A 12,124-nucleotide genomic window follows, 5' to 3' on the forward strand; every position below is an offset into this window, starting at 1 on the left:
TAGTAAAAACTTTAGGCAGCCCCTACATCTCTAGCTTTTACTTACCTTTGGACAAGTTTTTAATGGATGAACATTGAACAAAAATAACACAAAATAAACGTAGTTCATTTTAATTTTCTTTTTTTGCTCCCCCCCCCCCCATTTTAGATGTCTTGGTTCGGTTCCAAGCCGTCTCCAAAGGGTACAGCCCGTCCCTCGATCTCCAAGCCGAGGACGCCCTGGTCTTAAGTGCACAGACTTCTCGGAACTTTTTTAAACCGCACTTTCTATGAAAATGACATTGATGCCGGAAGGTTTTGGTGCGTTCTAACCACTTTCCCTTACTGTGTGTTCTATGAGCTTTTCCTGACTTCACAATCCGGGTATCTCGGTGGTGACTTACTATGGTCTGGGTGGATGATTGATATTCACTCAACCAGCACAGAGAAATGACAACCTCAAACCACTGTACATATGATCCTATGCAATGGAAGACTTCTGTACTGTTCCTTTCCTGCACATGAGCTGCAGCTGAGCATTACACTCCATTATTGGCCCAATTTTCAGATTTCAGAGCTGCTATCATGGTGTTTTCTAGCCGGCAACACTGAACTTGAAGGATTCCTGCATCTCGACTCTTTTTTTCTTTCATCTTTTTAAGGGCTTTTGCCGGGAACAGATGAGAAGCAGTTTCATGGCGCAGGGTAACTTAATGGTGTTTTATGGGGTAGTGCTATTGTGGGCATTTCAATTCCATCCTTCCTCTCTAAGATGTTAGTATGCAAAGTCTCTAACTTATAATTTTATATAAAAGAGAATCTTCAGCTTTAAATGAAAACCTCTGCAAAAAATTGTTGGTAACGGTGATGGCGGTAGCAAAGTAGTTTTCATTCCAGCATCTTGGCCAACAATTGCTCACAATTTTTAATAGTTGTAACCTGTAGGAAATATTAGAGTTTAAATCCTAATGTTTTAAGATGTAGGTTTTCCTTTCTACTTGACCTATTAACAGTTTATGATTACATTTTACCCTAGGGGATAGAATCTATGCTAATTGCTGCTCCAGGAGACTGGATCCCCCCCCCCCCCCCTTAAAAAAAAGAAAAAATTATTATTAACTAGAGGCAATTGAATTGCATGTTATGTATTGTTCCATAGTGTCACAGCTAATCTCAGGTTTATTCCCCATCATCTATATAAGGTGAAGATAGTTGGATATCTCTGTGTCGTATACCTTATACATGACTTTTCAGGTATAACATTGCACAATTCTACTTGTCCTGATCACCTTAAAGGGGTATTCCGGCCTTATACATCTTATCCCCAATCCTTTGGATAGGGGATAAGATGTAAGATCGCAGGGGTCCTGCTATTCTTCACACAGTGTGGATGAAAACCCACAGAGTTAAAAAGTATAAAGAGGATCTGTGACCTTCCCAGACATTTAGATTTTTTTTTACTACCCCTCCCTTGAAAGCTTAGTCAATTCCCAAGATATGAAGGTTTTTGTACCCCATCTGTCAGCGAATCTGTGCCCTTCATTTCCAGTACAATGTGTGCGAGGGTCAGTGATTTACATAAGGGGGTATACTGTGCACTGAGCTGCTCCCATGTCTCCCTTCGTATCGCTGCTCCCGTGCCTCCCTCTTCTTATCACTGCTTCCCTGCCTCCTTCTTCTTATCACTGCTCCCCTGCCTCCCTTTGTATCGCTGCTCCCCTGCCTCCCTTTGTATCGCTGCTCCCCTGCCTCCCTGCGATACGCTGCTCCCCTGCCTCCCTGCGATACGCTGCTCCCCTGCCTCCCTGCGATACGCTGCTCCCCTGCCTCCCTTTGTATCGCTGCTCCCCTGCCTCCCTTTGTATCGCTGCTCCCCTGCCTCCCTTTGTATCGCTGCTCCCCTGCCTCCCTTTGTATCGCTGCTCCCCTGCCTCCCTTTGTATCGCTGCTCCCCTGCCTCCCTTTGTATCGCTGCTCCCCTGCCTCCCTTTGTATCGCTGCTCCCCTGCCTCCCTTTGTATCGCTGCTCCCCTGCCTCCCTTTGTATCGCTGCTCCCCTGCCTCCCTTTGTATCGCTGCTCCCCTGCCTCCCTTTGTATCGCTGCTCCCCTGCCTCCCTTTGTATCGCTGCTCCCCTGCCTCCCTTTGTATCGCTGCTCCCCTGCCTCCCTTTGTATCGCTGCTCCCCTGCCTCCCTTTGTATCGCTGCTCCCCTGCCTCCCTTTGTATCGCTGCTCCCCTGCCTCCCTTTGTATCGCTGCTCCCCTGCCTCCCTTTGTATCGCTGCTCCCCTGCCTCCCTTTGTATCGCTGCTCCCCTGCCTCCCTTTGTATCGCTGCTCCCCTGCCTCCCTTTGTATCGCTGCTCCCCTGCCTCCCTTTGTATCGCTGCTCCCCTGCCTCCCTTTGTATCGCTGCTCCCCTGCCTCCCTTTGTATCGCTGCTCCCCTGCCTCCCTTTGTATCGCTGCTCCCCTGCCTCCCTTTGTATCGCTGCTCCCCTGCCTCCCTTTGTATCGCTGCTCCCCTGCCTCCCTTTGTATCGCTGCTCCCCTGCCTCCCTTTGTATCGCTGCTCCCCTGCCTCCCTTTGTATCGCTGCTCCCCTGCCTCCCTTTGTATCGCTGCTCCCCTGCCTCCCTTTGTATCGCTGCTCCCCTGCCTCCCTTTGTATCGCTGCTCCCCTGCCTCCCTTTGTATCGCTGCTCCCCTGCCTCCCTTTGTATCGCTGCTCCCCTGCCTCCCTTTGTATCGCTGCTCCCCTGCCTCCCTTTGTATCGCTGCTCCCCTGCCTCCCTTTGTATCGCTGCTCCCCTGCCTCCCTTTGTATCGCTGCTCCCCTGCCTCCCTTTGTATCGCTGCTCCCCTGCCTCCCTTTGTATCGCTGCTCCCCTGCCTCCCTTTGTATCGCTGCTCCCCTGCCTCCCTTTGTATCGCTGCTCCCCTGCCTCCCTTTGTATCGCTGCTCCCCTGCCTCCCTTTGTATCGCTGCTCCCCTGCCTCCCTTTGTATCGCTGCTCCCCTGCCTCCCTTTGTATCGCTGCTCCCCTGCCTCCCTTTGTATCGCTGCTCCCCTGCCTCCCTTTGTATCGCTGCTCCCCTGCCTCCCTTTGTATCGCTGCTCCCCTGCCTCCCTTTGTATCGCTGCTCCCCTGCCTCCCTTTGTATCGCTGCTCCCCTGCCTCCCTTTGTATCGCTGCTCCCCTGCCTCCCTTTGTATCGCTGCTCCCCTGCCTCCCTTTGTATCGCTGCTCCCCTGCCTCCCTTTGTATCGCTGCTCCCCTGCCTCCCTTTGTATCGCTGCTCCCCTGCCTCCCTTCGTATCGCTGCTCCCCTGCCTCCCTTCATTTCACTGCTTTTGTGCACATATGTATGAACCAACCTCTCGGTATAGCGATCTGTGTGAACTGGAGAGATTCCTTGAGTGGGCATTGGGCGGGAGGGTGTTCTATGACGGACATCGGTGTTATCAGCACAGCTCGTCTTCTCTTCACTGTGTGCATGCTGAAAACTGCAACTCCTCCTGCCCCCTGCCAAAAATTAAAGGGCTTATGCGGCCAAAGAGCAACACCCGCATTCTATGCGGGGCTGCGTCTGCATTCTCGGAAGCACTTTGTTGCCAGGACTGCGGACGTGACTTAACGTCACGCCCCCTCATGACGTTACACCACGCCCCCTCCATTCATGTCTATGGGAGGGGGCGTGACAACAGTGTGGCCTTCCTGATGTTGAAAAACTTCAACTACCAGCATGCCGGGAGTTGGTTTTACAACATCTGGAGGGCCACAGTTTGAGACCACTGGTGTTTAGTATAGATCCCTTATGTAAATCACTGCCCCATTTCAGTACACACTATACAATGGTCCCTAAACATACGATGGTAATCCGTTCCAAATGGACCATCGTTTGTTGAAACCATCGTATGTTGAGGGATCCGTGCAATGTAAAGTATAGGACAGTGGTCTACAACCTGCGGACCTCCAGATGTTGCAAAACTATAACACCCAGCATGGTTGTCCGGGCATGCTGGGAGTTGTAGTTTTGCAACATCTGGAGGTCTGCAGGTTGAAGACCACTGGTATTGGAGGTTATACTCACGTGTCCCCGGCGCTCCGGACCGTCACCGCTCGTTACCGCTGCCCTGGATGTCACCTTCCATCGCTGTTGCCGCATTCCCGGGGTGTCCCCGACGCTCCGGCAAGGCCTCTGCTTCCCCGGCATCCACGCTCTCCGTCACCGCCATCACGTCGCTACGCACGCCGCGCCTATTGGATGACGGGATGGCGTGCGCAGCGACGTGATGATGTCGATGGAGAGCGCCGACGATGCAGGGGATCCCGAAGAGGACGCGCCGGAGCCCCGAGGACAGGTAAGTGATCGTCAGCGGACCACACGGGCACCGTAAACAGCTATCCGGCGGCAGCTGAAGCAGTCTGCGCTGCCGGATAGCCATTTATGCGATGGCCCCGACATACAAAAGCATCGTATGTTGATGCTGCCTTCAACATGCGATGGCCTCTTGAGAGGCCATCGCATGTTGAAATGATCGTATGTTGGGGCCATCGTAAGTCTAATAGAAATGAAGGGCACAGATTTAGACTGTGTTCACACAGTTCCCGTGTCAGGTTTTTGATTAAAAAAAAAAAAAAAAAAAAAAAACAGATTCTTCAAAATCTGACTAAACTGTATCAAAACGTGTGTACAAATTTTAATGCGTATACGGTTTGAAAAATGATGTCCGGTTGCATCGGTTTTTTTAAGAAAAGAACGTATACCTTTTTAACTTTTCATTCCATTATGAATAAAGTTTCACTTATTTGATTGAAATTCCAAGTAAAAAAAAACATATGGTGCAAACCAGATGGAACCGTACGCACATACAGTTCTGTACAGTTCCCATTGACTCCCCTGTTAAAAAAATTTTTTAATATGTTTCAAGATGGTTTTTCACCCGGACCAAAAACCGTGGTAGGCTATGGTTTTGGGGACAGAAAAAAAAACCTGCCAAAACGGACACAACCGGATGCATCTTTAGGCATACGGTTTTCAATGGAGAGTCAATGCATACGGATTTCAATACAGATCCGTATGTTTTTCAAATTGAAAACGTATACGGGAACTGTACTGCAAATACGTGATGTGAATGCAGCCTTACTGACAGTCAGATGGGGGTACAAAAACTTTTATTGGGGGGAGTTTGCCTTGTCGTTTTTTTTTCTTCACGACAATAGCAAATCAGAGAATGATGAATAATATAGTGCAGACAACTCTAATAAGGGCACATTAGCCAGGTCACTGACCAGCACAACTTACAGGATCCAAAGCAGCTTCCGGTATGTAAAAAGCTTCACTATAGCATTAGATAGTAAATTATTGTCTAGAGTGCAAATAATCATTTTATATAGTATTAAGTTAATGAATTCACTGTCTACAAAGGAGAATTTTCTCCCTTGAATCTACCACAGTGCACTTTACTGGTCAGGGGAATATCACGGTGTTATTATGTAGCTGTACCTCAGTGTTATCTGCTCTCTATAGTGCTCTTCACTGCCACTGTCCTCCCTACACATCATTCTGCATCCCATTATAGTACAGCTGGAGAACTCATTATTGGACATTTTCCCAGGGTGAGAAAAGATTTATTATAATTGGAGAGAACTTAGAGTGTACCTGTCATATCCCACAAAAATATCCTCAAAGCTATGTGTAATTCTGTACCTAATCCTGATCATGTATATATACTTTTTATGTTTTCAGCACCTATATGTTTCTCACAAATACCTTCTATCTGTTGCTCAATTTGTTTTTCATCCTGTCCTTTGGAGGAGGCCATGTCCTCATTCTGCATGACTCCTCTTCCTCCCTGAGTCTGCTGTGCTGTGTCTCTTCATCCAATCACTGCAGGCGGTCTGTAACCCCTCCTCTGTTTTCAGTGCTGCAGTCTGATAGGACAGAAGTGAGCACAGAAGAGTGCTAGTTCTGCCCTCATACTGGACCTCGTCCATGTCTGTGTTTCAGCTTGGACAAAGATGATGCAGCATACAGGACAGTATTATGTCCTGGATGGTATGGGACTGGGTACTCCTAGTGTTTTTTTTTTTGTTTTTAAATCGTGATTTCAATAAAAAGGGAATCAAAATTTTCTTATGGATTATATTAGAAAGGTTAATGTTTTGTCAAGATATACAACATATAAAAAGTTTTTGAACCTGATGGTGCCCATTTACCTAAACGTGCAGCTCGTCATCATATGTAATCACTCTGCCCGTACGCTGCCACTATCACTATATTAATATGTACCTGTCGTTTTGAAAATTTTTTACATTCACTACGGGCATGTTAAAAAGTTTGATAGGTCGGGATCTGAGTGCTCAGTCTCCCACCAATCACAAGCGAGAGCAAGGAAAGAAGCATGCTGCTGTGCACTTCTCTCCGCATTTTGTGTTATGCGATCGAGACAGTTCCGTAGACTTGCATTGTCTCGATCGTATCTGTCACGTGACACAGACCCTCGAGAGCACATTCTGCTGATCGGTCGGGGTCTGAGTGTTCAATGAAAACTTTTGCTATGTATGACGTATGAAGGTTTTTTTGTTTTTTTCTTCTAAATAAAAGTGACAGGGGAACATAACCCTTACACTTTATATTATCAGGTACCTTAGTGGTCTTCCTTACGTTACGTGCACTGCATAAGGCACAAAGTCATTCCAGGTATGTATTCGTAGCAGTGCAGCCATAGACTCAAGAGGTTGTTGGATACTTAGGCCTTTCTAGAGGAATTGAGGAATGTCAATCTACTTATTTGATGAGTAAAACAAAAGACAGGACAGCACTCACCATCCAACGACGATTTATTCAATCATCTCGATGGTGCAGGTAGATGTAGAGGCAGAGGACAGGACCGGAACAGGCTGTTTCACGCTATCTGCGCTTCTCCAAGCCGGTGTGCACTGGCTTGAAGTGCAGATAGCGTGAAACAGCCTGTTCCGATCCTGTCATCTGCCTCCACATCTACCTGCACCGTCGAGATGATTGAATAAATTGACATTGGATGGTGAGTGCTGTCCTGTCTTTTGTCTTACTCATCAAGTCACATTACTATATAGTGGACATTGCACCTCCGGTACCAATTATATATCAGGTGACCCTGTTTGCTCCTCCTTCACCTGGGACTTTGATGCCCTAGTCCTGCTGGTGCCGGCCATTTTATATTATTTTTGCATCAATCTACTTATACCAGACTGCAGTGATATCGCATCCATACGGTAGGTAGACTATAGATTATATAGTGAAGAATATCAGTAACCTTAATGGCCACCATTTCCTTTCTGTGAACTGTAGTGAGGTTTTTCAGTGTTATCACGTAGACCTGTCACTGTATTCTGCTTGACAGACCGGATTAGTGTCAGGAAGCTCGATCGCAAAACAGGCATCTAACTCTGCCGTGTGCGTAAAATAGGCCATTATGAGCCTTCCTCGTCCAGTGACTTAAAATACTAGCACGATGGGGACTCACTGTACTGATATATGGAATCCAGAAGCGATCCTGACACACATTAGATTTAATTGTCCTCTTTAATGGGGACATGTGGTGATTTCCCTTGGTATAGACAGACTAGTGACAGCCCACCGGGGTTCTCTCTACTGCAAAGATTAACCCCAAACAGCTATAACACAGCCTTTTTATATGGATGGACTCACACGATGGCTTAGAACTTCGTGCCTTAGAGCAGTGTTTCTTAACCAAGGTGCCTTCAACTGTTGCAAAACTACAACTCCCAGCATGCCCAGACAGCCGGAGGCTGTCTGGGCATGCTGAGCGTTGTAGTCTTGCAACAGCTGGAGGCACCCTGGTTGCAAAAGACCTTGGGGAAGATGTATTTACTCACTGGCCTATAACCTAATGATCGTATTAGTGGTAAAAATACTGTGTAGTAATGAATAGTTAGGGAAAGAACAGCCGAAAAGATGCCGGAAAATACAACTTGCTGTCAGCAGGTCAGTATGTGTATAGTACTTAAAGGGGTACTCTGGTGGAAAACAATTTTTTTTTTTAAAGCAACTGGTGCCAGGAAGTTACAGATTTGTAAATTACTTCTATATAAAAATCTTAATCCTTCCAGTACTTATCAGCTGCTGTATGCTCCAGAGGAAGTTGAGTTGTTCTTTTTCTCTCTTACCACAGTGCTCTCTGCTGACACTTCTGTCCATTTTTAGGAACTGTCCAGAGCAGGAGAGGTTTGCTATGGGGATTTCCTCCTACTCTGGACAGTTCCTAAAATGGACAGAGGCATCAGCAGAGAGCACTGTGGTCAGACAGAAAAGAACTTCAAAGAGAAAAGAACTTCCTCTGTAGTATACAGCAGCTAAGTACTTGAAGGATTAAGATTTTTAGATATAAGTGATTTACAAATCAGTTTAACTTTCTGGCACCAGTTGATAAAAAAAAAGTTTTTCACCGGAGTACCCCTTTAAAGGTAAATAAAGGCTCAGATAAAGCATGTATCATCATTTATGGATTTTAGACATAGAACCTGAACCAAAAATCTAAGGCCAAGTTCACATTGTCGTTATGCTCCGTCCCTGCATTCGTTTTTTTGCGCTGAACAGACCCAGAACAGGTTGGAGCACAACTGACAGTACCGGATCCCATTGAGTTAAATAGAGTCCGTAGGATGTCCGGTATTTTGCCGGAATTAGAGAAAAAGAAATATACAACATGCACTATTTTTTTTTTTTCTCTCCGTTTAACTCCCGTCGTTTCGACTGACTGGATGACCGAGCGCCATTTACTGGAGCACAATGGCAGTGTGAACGAGCCCCAAGGAACATCTGTGACTATGTGAACACGTTCAGATGCAGAAAACTGCACCACATTGATCTGCAGGTTGGGTATGAATTGAAGTGAATGGAGCCAAGTTGTCATGCCAAACACAACCTGCGGACAGGTGTGGTGCTGTTTTGGGAAGATCCATCATCCATTGTTAAGCAAACTCCAAAATGTCTAAAGGTATCTAACACTCTGTATGACCATTGAATAACCGTTTAGTTTAAGTATACCATACACTTACTGTAGGGGGCAGCACAACTAGGAATGTCATAAGGACCTGCTTGTTGTGTAAATGAGTGAGCGATCGGCTCCACATTATTCAGCATTTAAAGGGCCAGTCCCCAGAAAATGGTTTCCCTTACTGGTAGTTAGAGATGAGCGAACTTACAGTAAATTCGATTCGTCACGAACTTCTCGGCTCGGCAGTTGATGACTTTTCCTGCATTAATTAGTTCAGCTTTCAGGTGCTCTGGTGGGCTGGAAAAGATGGATACAGTCCTAGGAGACTCTTTCCTAGGACTGTATCCACCTTTTCCAGCCCACCGGAGCACCTGAAGGCTGAACTAATTTACGCAGGATAAGTCATCAACTGCCGAGCCGAGAAGTTCGTGACGAATCAAATTTACTATAAGTTTGCTCATCTCTACTGGTAGTATCAGACATTTCTATCAGTGTTTCCCAACCAGGGTGCCTCCAGCTGTTGCAAAACTACAACTCCCAGCATGCCCGGACAGCCAACGGCTGTCCGGGCATGCTGGGAGTTGTAGTTTTGCAACAGCTGGAGGCACCCTGGTTGGGAAACACTGATTTATAATCTGCTAAATTCCCTGTTTTTTCTGTACAGAATTGTTTAATACTGTTGTATTTCCTTTACAATGTGTATATAGACTCACTATAAATTCTGTAAATTCTGCATCTTTAATGTTTTTTTTTTTTAATGTTCTCTCTATGACCCTGTATATACCCGTGAAGGATGTACATAGTCCATTAGTTGACTTATTTAATTTTCCGTGCAATCTGATTAAATGACAAGACTGCTGGTTTGGATGTGTGTGATTTGTCATTTGTATCTCTGACATTGTGTCTCCAGAGTCATCTCTGTACTTGGTAAAGACGATTTAGACATTCTGTGACCTCCGCCCATGAAATGATAGGAGTAATCGAGGGTGGGAACAGAAACTGGATGCCTGTAAGTAGTTCTGCGGCTAGAAGCTCTGAGTCACCATCAAGGTGAGACTCCGAAAGTTGCCTAGTATGTAGACAGAATGTGGGGTAACATCACATTTTCATGGTATTTTGGGTATGAACTGGTACTGCGACTGATTAGTGCCCCATTCCCATTAAAGAGTTTTTTTTTAATCAACTGGTGCCAGAAAGTTAAATAAATTTGTAAATTACTTCTATTTAAAAATATTAATCCTTCCAGTACTTAACAGCTGCTGTATACTACCAAGGAAGTTCTTTTATTTTTTGAATTTCTTTTTTTGTCAGCCAAAGGCTGTCCGGGCATGCTGGGAGTTGTAGTTTTGCAACAGCTGGAGGCACCCTGGTTAGGAAACACTGACATAATCAATGAATGCCAGATCCTAAACAACGAAAGCACTTGTGTCATCAGTTAATGCAGGTTTAGGACAGACATATTGGTCCGGCCTTACTGATCAGATATGATCGGACCACCAGAGCTTGTCTTCAGCATTGCCTAGGTTTCTAGCACTGGGAGAGATGTATATAAGGCTGCATTCACACCACGTTTTTGCAATACAGTTCCCGTATCAGGTTTTTGATAAAAAAAACTGATCCCTCAAAACCGGACTAAACTGTATCAAAACGTGTGTACAAATTTCAACTGTATTAAGTTAAAAACCGTATACGGTGTGCGAAATGATGTCCGGTTGCATCCGTTTTGTAAGAAAGAAACGTATATGTTTTGTAACTTTCACTCCATTTTGAATAAAGTTTCACTTGTTTGATTGAAATTCCAAGAAAAAAAAACTGTGCAACGTCAAAAACCGTACGCACATATGGTTCTGTACGGTTCCCATTGACTCCCATGTTAAACGTAGACGGTTTAATGCAGTTTTTCACTCGGACCAAAAACCGTGGTAGACTATGGTTTTAGGTACAGGTAAAAAAAAACTGTACAAAACCGTATGGGATGCAAAATGGACACAACCTGATGCATCGTTTGGCATACGGTTTTCAATGGAGAGTCAATGCATACTGTTTTCAATACGGTTCCGTACGGTTTTCACATTGAAACGTATACGGGAACTGTATTGCAAAAACGTGGTGTGAATGCAGCCTTAATTAGTCCATAGCAAACGGTCACGGCTGCAACTTTGTATCAGTCTGATTGTTTGCCACGGGCAACTACTACTCTTTTTACTTTGTGCCGGTTTTGATACATTTTTTTCTCATTAGTTATTCTCCTTCTGAAAACTCAAGTGAAATGACTAAATATTGCCACGTCAAGTATGTTACTTAAAATTCTGCCTTGTGATCCCCTATTGTATCTCACCTATGCAAAGGGTCACGTCCCCATATACTGCAGGTCACGTTGTTAAGGCTGCACGCACACCACGTTTTTCCTATACAGTTCCCATATACAGTTTCAAGTTAAAAACCGTATGGAACCGTATAGAAAACTGTATGCCGAACGCATCATCCGGTTTAGTCCATTTTGCGTCTTATACGGTTTTGTCCGTTTTTTTTCCCCGTACCCAAAACTGTAGTCTACCACATTTCTTGGTCCGGGTGAAAAACTGTATTAAACCGTATACGTTGTTTTTTTTTTTTTAACATGCGAGTCAATGGGATCCGTACAGAACTGTAAGTGCGTACGGTTCCATCCGGTTTTTGACTTTGCACAGTTTTTTTCTGGGAATTTCAAACAAACAAGTGAAACTTTATTCAAAATGGAGTGAAAAGTTAAAAACGTATACTTTTTTTTTATTTTATTTTTTTTAAACGGATGCAACCGGACATCATTTTTCAAACCGTATACGGATTTCAACTGTATACAGATAAAAATTTTGTACACACGTTTTGATACAGTTTAGTCAGGTTTTGAGGAATCGGTTTTTCATCCAAAAACCTGATACGGGAACTGTATTGCAAAAACGTGGTGTGAATGCACCCTAAGAGTCAACACATTGTCACCCAAGGGAACATACTGTGCCCAATATATTCGTTTCCACTGCCCTAAGTCTGGGTAAATAAGTAGAACTACTTCTGGAATGGTTTAATGAACGGCTCCACCCAGATATGAAACTGATGCACACAGATTGCATTATAATGTATGAATCTTATCACCCGTTTG

At 45.0% G+C, this 12,124-nt stretch overlaps 1 protein-coding gene across 5 annotated transcripts in view; it reads left to right on the forward strand.

The window, feature by feature from the left end:
• GOLGA1 (golgin A1) overlaps positions 1–1,883 on the forward strand; it is an 85,439-nt gene extending 83,556 nt beyond the window's left edge. For all 5 annotated transcript variants that reach the window (XM_056540590.1, XM_056540593.1, XM_056540594.1 and 2 more), the window contains one exon: positions 148–1,883. In XM_056540590.1, the coding sequence (XP_056396565.1) occupies positions 148–228 (81 nt within the window). In that variant the 3' untranslated portion in view covers positions 229–1,883. The remainder of the gene's footprint in view (positions 1–147) is intronic.
• The last annotated feature ends 10,241 nt before the right edge of the window (positions 1,884–12,124 follow it).

This window comes from Hyla sarda, chromosome 9 (assembly GCF_029499605.1).
Source record: "Hyla sarda isolate aHylSar1 chromosome 9, aHylSar1.hap1, whole genome shotgun sequence".
Lineage (NCBI taxonomy): Eukaryota > Metazoa > Chordata > Amphibia > Anura > Hylidae > Hyla > Hyla sarda.